The sequence below is a fragment of the Euphorbia lathyris genome, chromosome 10 (genome assembly GCF_963576675.1).
Source record: "Euphorbia lathyris chromosome 10, ddEupLath1.1, whole genome shotgun sequence".
Classification (NCBI taxonomy): domain Eukaryota; kingdom Viridiplantae; phylum Streptophyta; class Magnoliopsida; order Malpighiales; family Euphorbiaceae; genus Euphorbia; species Euphorbia lathyris.
The window spans coordinates 55,068,343-55,076,364 of record NC_088919.1 but is presented as its reverse complement, the minus strand read 5'-3'; the positions used below and the strand labels follow the sequence as shown (position 1 = coordinate 55,076,364).

The 8,022-nt window shown below is 35.2% G+C and overlaps 1 protein-coding gene across 1 annotated transcript; it reads right to left on the bottom strand.

Annotated features, from left to right (window-relative positions):
- Positions 1-5,606: 5,606 nt before the first annotated feature.
- On the bottom strand, positions 5,607-7,556 carry LOC136209222 (UDP-glycosyltransferase 73C1-like). The gene has a single exon (XM_066000632.1). The coding sequence runs from the start codon at positions 7,438-7,440 to the stop codon at positions 5,968-5,970; it is 1,473 nt and encodes a 490-aa protein (XP_065856704.1). The 5' UTR covers positions 7,441-7,556; the 3' UTR covers positions 5,607-5,967.
- Between the last annotated feature and the right edge of the window lie 466 nt (positions 7,557-8,022).

Genomic DNA, 8,022 nt, shown 5'->3' with positions numbered 1-8,022 from the left:
CAGGGCGTCTAGCCTCCACCGTCCCCGATCCGGATCCCCGCTCCTGCCCCTCCATATCCCCTGCCGACAAGCCACACAAGCCAGCAGCCAAATCACCGCCTCCCTCCAAGCCTTGTGCCGCAGCGGACACGCTTTGCTCCCGGCCCCTATCCAAAACCCGCACCGAACCACCATCACCAGCCGCAGCCGGATCCATCCCTTCACCCTCCGTCCGCCCAAGCCGGTCCCTCTCCCGCGACCTCTCTCGGATCCGCTCGCTGCTCAACCTCCTGCCCCGCGGTGAGCCATCCGTTACCCTTCCTCCTTCCGCCAACCTACCACCCTGCCCTGGATCCATACCCAGCCCCTTCCCCTCCGCAAGATCCACCGATTCCCTAGCCGATCGGCCGCCTAAAACCGAAATCGCCCTAATGCTCGCCTTCTCTCTCTCCTTCGTGCGCTCCTTCATGACGTCTTTAATTACTGATAGAGTGATTTAAAAAAAAAGTAAATCTTTAATTGTATTTAAAATTTTATATTTTCTATGATAATTATAATTACTAGTCGAAAACCAGTGCGAAACTTTTATATAATTTAGATAAATAAATAAATTAACATATTTACTTTTAAATAATTTTATATCATGTTATGAAAATTTTTTATATTATGTATATTTGAAATTAATATATATATTTTTAATGATAATTAAAATTAAATTAATTTATTTATTTATTTTTAATCTGATTTTTTACTACGTTGACAACTCATCAAAAAGACCTCTAAAACACTTCTTCTCATTTCTCTCTGCTTCCGTAATTATATATAGTATAGATATATTGATTTTCCTACCAAAAAAATAATAATTATATATTGATTTAAAAATAAATAATTACAGATTAAATATTTTTTTCTATGAAAAATCAATAATATTTAATCATCAATCAAAATATAGATTATCAGATCAGAATATTAGAATAACTAATTTTAGTGGATTAATAAATATTTTATAAGTCCTGAACGATATAATAAATTTACGTCTTTTTATACATACATTATAAATTTTAAACATATATATAGAAGTAAAAATATGAATTTAAAGAAGTAATTTACACGTTATTTTAAATCTTGAAAATTATAGTAGAGAAGATCAAGTAGATGTAAAATTTTGCATATTGCAATCCATAATTGCTTTCAAATTTTTTAGATAAAGTCTCAATTTGTTCCTATCGAGTCAAGAGAAGTGTAGATTTATCTCGAACATATCATATAAGATAAATTTTACCCTTACATTATAGAAAATTTGAACAGATTAATTTGACCGTTATTTGACTCACATCAAAAGTTAAGGATGAGCTAATTGACCTCTTTATTGAGTCGAGCTTTCTACCAATGCAATATAATTGCGTCGAATTCTATTGCGTCGCTAGAAACCCGACATAATTCACGTAAAAGTGCTATGTAATTAATACTTTTCTCACTAGTGAAAATTGCACATATGGTAATTAAAGTTTGGGCTCAGTTTCACAAAAATCATTGGACTTCATTTTATTTCAATAAAACTCATTAAATTTTATTTTTATGTCAATAAAGTCATTTCGAACAACTCATATAGAAAAGTTATCGTAATAATGGCATGACAATTATATTGAAAAACACTTACTTTTACATGTAATATAACAACTAAGTGACAGACATGTGATAAAAAAATTTACTGATACGTGACAATTTCAAGCAGTTGAATTAAGTAAATATAGAAGATAATTTTTTGCTATCATGTGACTTAAGTTAAGGGTGACCTAATCGACCTGTTTACTGTGTCGAGCTTTCAACCAAGGAAATATAATTGCGTCAAATTGCATCGCTAGAAATCCGAGATAATTCACCTAAAAGCGCCACATAATTAATAATTTTCTTACTAATGAAAATTGCACATATGGTCATCAAAGTTAACGTAATTTTATCTTCCCGCGCTAAAGTTAAGCGTGATCTAATTAACCTATTTATTGTGTCGAGCTTTCAACCAAGGCAATATAATTGTGTCGCTAGAAACCTGACATAATTCACCTAAAAGCGTGACGTAATTAATACTTTTCTCACTAATGAAAATTACATATATGGTCATCAAAGTTTAGACTCGGCTTCACAAAAACCATTGAACTTTATTTTATTTCAATAAAACTCATTAAAGTTTATTTTTATGTCAATAAAGTCATTCCGAACAATTCATATAGAAAAGTTATCGTGATAGTGACATGATAACTATATTGAAAAACACTTACTTTTACATGTAAGATAACAACTACGTGATAGACATGTGATAAAAAAAAACTACTGACACGTGCCAATTTCAAACAGATGAATTAAGTAAATAGAAAATATATTTTTTTTTCGCTATCATGTGACTATCTATCATACGTAAAGGTCATTGATTTCCAACATAACTATTACGTCTCGTCGGTTTTCCAATGGTTTTTTCTATTTAAAATCACCGAAATAACTTTATTCAAAAAAATATATATTTAATTAGTAAAAGGAACCTTGAAACAAAACATTTATAAAACATACCGCAGCCCTCGCTACAATTTATCCCCTCACAAGCATAGAAATACAATATTCGAATTCAAACTATAACAAGATTAGTTTAAAGTCCAGTCTTGATCACATGCACCTTAATGAGCATGTAGAATTTGCTCATTCACCATTAGATGTAGGCTTATTAGAATCCTAAGGTGGATATCCAAAGCATCCTAAGACTTAGATTTAATAAGTCTATATCTAATAGTAAATGAGCAAATTCACTTGCTCATTAAGGTGCATGTGAAAATTCCTGGTTCACAGTAGGTTTAATACATCATTTACTCCCCGAACTTTTCTAAAAAGTTTGATTTGGTCCTTGAATTTTCAAAGTGTCCCGATAGCCCTCTCAACTTGCATAAAATGTTCAGTTAACCTCCTAACCACGTAAATCTGTGTATTTTCGATTACTTGTTAATTGATCTTTCGTTAATTCCACACAACACAGTATTTATTTGAATTTCCGAATTTCCATACTAGATTGGATCAGATTGGACCAGAATAGAATTCCTGAATTGGATTAAACCCTACTTTGGGATAATCAAATTATGCGAGATTAAGACCCTGTTTGATAAAAAAAACTTTTTGGAGTAAAATTAGAGATTTATGTCACTTTAGAAGTTTTGACTAGTCAAACGTTTAATAGTTGTGTTTGGTGAAGAGAAGTTTGAAAGAGCTTATTGGGACTAAAAAACTAATTTTGAAAAAGCTGGTTTTAGGAGCCTTATTGCTCCATCTCTTGTGAAAAAAAAAATTTACCCTTAATTACTATCATTCGATCCAAATAATATATAGTCATAAAATATAATTGCCGTTATTTGTCATTTTACCCAAAACAGCTATTAGCAACCAGCTAAGTTTTACTAAACAAGTTTACACAATTATTTAGTCAAATTAGCTAACAAAAATGGTATCAGCTAACAACTAATTTAATCAGCTACCTGCTATTTTCCAAACAGTGCCTTAATTTTCCAATCTAATTCTAGAGATTTAATATTGTAAATCCCTGATTTTCAATCCAATATTAAAGATTTGTAATTAACTCCGTCTGTCACTTGGTGGCATTTACAGCCGATCCCAAGCCCGGACAAAGGAGGAGGGTTGCGGTAGGTTTGTGGCAGCCAGCATAAAACTTAGCTACATCTTATGACATGAACCAAAATATGAATATCGTGAGGGCGTTCCCTACTCAGCGACGCGCTGCACTTCCTAAACCGGGGTGTAGTGAAAAATGTGCAAGGGTTGATAGGTCGTCGCCCCGAAGCGACGCGCCACCCTAGGGTCCGAGGGTGGTGTCAAATATACAAGGGTTGTGGGTAAATAAGCCAGTCCACGGTAACGGTAATAGTAGTGGGAGGGGTAGGGGTAGTAGGTTACGGTTTGGGACATGGAACATAGGTTCTTTGACAGGAAGATTAGTTGAAATTGTAGATGTTATGAAGAGGATGAGAATAAATATAATGTGCATACAAGAAACTAAGTGGGTTGGAGCCAAGGCTAGAGAGATAGCTCCTTGGGGTTATAAGATTTGGTACTCAAGAAAGGATAAAGGTAGAAATGGAGTAGATATTTGATAACAACCCAAATTATTCTAGAATGAGGAATAAAAGGAAAATTAATAGAAATAATGGCAAACCATTATTTCCTATAAAAGTGGGATTTATACATGATCAATATGGAATTAATGATAATTAATGCATGATTAATGCAAGGGTCACTAAACCGTTATCAAGGAGAAACCTCCGACATTGATGATACTAACAACTCCATTAATACTGAAACCATCGAGTATAACTAAAGTAACATCAAAACCCACATCTGAGGATAATAAAGGGGATTAATGTGATTGCTACAGAATTGCATATAAATACCCCAGCTTCCTGGGATCAAAGGTACACACATTATTCTAACCATACTTTGTGATTACACATTATTCTCTCAAGAATATTATTGACTTAGGCATCGGAGTGTCCCCGGCCGATCCCAACGGTGCCTCACAGGGAAGTGCTCTGATCAAGGATTTTTTCACAAGTTATCAGTTCTTATTGATAGGGAGTATATTGATGATGTAGTAGCGGTGTCTAGAAAGAGTGATAGAATTATGAGTGTTAAGGTCATGATAGGGGGATGAGGTTGTGAATGTCATAAGTGCATATGCGCCACAAATTAGATGTCTCTATAAGATAATATTTTTGGGAGGACTTGGAGAAAGTGGTGCAACAGGTTCCTAGGGATGAAAAGATGGTACTGGCGGTGATCTCAATAGACACGTGGGTTCTAGGCGAGATGGGTTTGTGAGTGTTCATGGAGGGTATGGTTTTGGAGATAAAAATGAAGCAGAAAATGATATTTTGGAATTCGCATCAGCCTATGACTTGAGTATCATGAACACATGGTTTATGAAAAAAACATCCCACTTAGTGACTTATCGGAGTGGCGGTAATGCGAGCCAATTTGACTTCTTACTAGTAAGGACTGCTTGGAGAAAGAGTTATATTGATTGTAAGGTGATTCCTGGTGAGAGTATGACGACCCAACATAGAGTTGTGGTGTTTCATTTTTGAAGTAGAAGATGTATAAGAAAACGAACACCACAAGTGGAGACTAAGATTAAGTGGTGGAAACTGCAATGGGAGAATCAACAAAAATTTGTGGATGAGATGGCCAAAAAAGATATTTGGACTTATAATATGGATTTAGATATAGATTCGATATGGACTGAGATGGAGTATAGTATAAGGGAAGTAATACGTAAATCATCCAAAAAATCAATTATTACCGGAAATAGTTGGGGATCCCCCATCGAGAATTAACGGGGTAGGGATGGGGATCTCCACGTGGAGGGGATACCATTCCGCATCCCCGTCCCATCCCTACTACAGGGGACAAAACTATCCCCATCTTGTCCATGGGGATTCTTATTGGAGATTCCCCATCCTCGTCGTGACGGATCACCAGCGGGACGGGAAATCCCCGTTCCATTTACATCCCTAAGTACAATGGACCTAAACCATTCCAGAATCTGCAATTGAACTAGAAATCCAACAACCAAATCGCAAGCAAGAGTATAATTTTTTATAAAATCTAGCAAAGAGAGTTTATTATCATACATATTAGCTTAAAAATTTATAAAACAACAATAACAACAACAAAGCTTTAGTCCCGAAATGATTCGGTGTCGGCTAACATGAACCATCATATAAAACCGTGAAATCAAGTCGTGTCAGCGACACAAATTCTCTCCCTCCACTCTGTCATATCCACTACCATAAATTCTATTGTGGACCGGAACCATTACTGATCTCTCCACTCAGATGATGTCACATCAATAGTTGGATTGATGTGACATCATTTAAGTGGTCGGAACCAATAATTGATACGGTACATTACTGAAATTTTCCTATAACTCTCACGTTACGCTAAACCTATTTTTAGTGTTAGCGACTTAATATCTTCTATCAACAGTTTCAAATTCAGATTAGATGATCCATTTTCTTTTACTGCTTTCTTTGCCTTCAAACTCAACTCTTTTGCTCTTCTTCTCATCTCTTCACGTTCCTCCATTAGCTTGGATATAGCCTTTGCAACATCTTCCTTCTTAACCGAAACTCCGATTTTATCTTCCTCCCCCCAAACAACAGTGGCCTCAGCCCCAACTTTCACACCAATCTTCAACACTTCCACAACTAGTTTTTCATTGAAAAACTGATCCGCAAAAAGCGGCCAAGTAATCATTGGCACACCTTCACTTATAGCTTCTAGCGTTGAATTCCACCCGCAATGTGTTAAGAATCCGCCTATCGCTACATGTGATAGTATAACAAGTTGCGGTGCCCATCCTCTTATTATAAGGCTTCTCCCTTTCATCCTTTCTTCAAAACCTTCTTCTTCTATCCATTTTTCTAACTCCGTCGATTTCCCACCCCCTCTTAAAACCCAAACAAACGGTCTACTCGACGCTTCTAATCCTAAAGCGAGCTCTATCAATTGCAAAGTTAATAAATTACAAATGCTACCGAAACATACGTATATTACAGAACCTGATTGTTGCTCGTCGAGCCATTGTAGACATTCGGAGTGTTGAATTGAAACCTTATCATTACCGCCTCTTTGAATCAGATCCAAATTATGTTTGTTGTTGAGCGAAACAGGACCGATACACCAAACCTTTCGGCTTCTTATGTTCTTGCATCCAAGGGCATATTCAGGCTCCAATTCTTCAAAAGAATTCTTTATGTAACCATATGTTAGTTCTTCAGCAGCTTTCATTTGGTTTTCCATGGTGCCGAAATTCGGAATCGTTGCTCCCGGGAGTTGCTGTTTGGTGATTTGGATATGATGAGGCAATCCCGGAACAGAAAAGTATTCTGTTTCGGAATTTATACTATTCATAATCCCCGAATTGTACACTCTATACTTACATAAATCAAAAAAGCAACAACATCCGTTGAAAGATATTCTCTGAATAAGAAGTTTCGTAGCAACTCGGCTTGTGTAAGGCAAACAAATATCGGAAATGATACAATTGGGGCTTGGATTCATCTCTTGAAGCAAAGTTTCAACTGGTTCTTGAAGCAGATTGAATGCAGAGTAGAAATTTAAGGCTAAGCTCAATGAAGGTAGCATGTCAAGATTTTCACAATCTGGTGGTAGTCCGGCTTCTTCGGCCGGAAATTTGAGCTCGACGAGGTTAATCGGGAGGCCGGATTCGAGATCTCGGTGGAGGATTTGTCTGAAACGATTAGCATTGATTGGAGTAGTGATTATTGTGATGAGAACACCTTGGTGAGCTAATGATCTGGCGATGTCAAACATGGGAATCATGTGGCCTTGAGCCATGAATGGAAATAAGATAAAATGGAGTTGCTGAGACTCAGAAGCAGCCATGGAAATGCTTTATTAGCTTGAAGAAAGATTGAATTGAAGAATAACCAGAAGATATATAGAAAAAAGATTGAAGAAAGCTGAAGACTAGAAAGAAAGCTACTGAGTAATGGATGAAGATCAAGAATGAGAGGAGATAATTAAAGATCAAGAAATAAGGTTCTTGATTTGTTATTTTTTCAAATTTGGCCAATAATTTATTTTAGGGATAATAGTAAATTTAACACTAGTTTAAATGAAGTGCAAATTTAGTTAACATATTAAATTGTTTAATATGTAAATTTAAATTAATGTTTACAAGTAAAATTATAATTATATGCTATTGAAAATTTTAAAAAAACGGATTTAACTATTATTTAATTGTTAAATTGGATTTTCTAAATAAGTTTATCGATAAATTGAAAGAGTTTCATTTATTTTTTTTATAATTATATTAATAACAACAATATATATTTTAGACAGTTTAATAAAAAAAATTGACTAATTTATATGTTGCAGATTTAGTTTCTAATATTTAATAAAAAAAAATTGTAATATAGCTTAATATATTATTTGCGTTCTGAACTTGTCCAAAAAACTTGATTG

What these genes read in the sequence shown, in the direction of transcription:
- LOC136209222 (XM_066000632.1), bottom strand. Translation starts at nt 7,440, where the DNA reads ATGGCTGCTTCTGAGTCTCAGCAACTCCATTTTATCTTATTTCCATTC.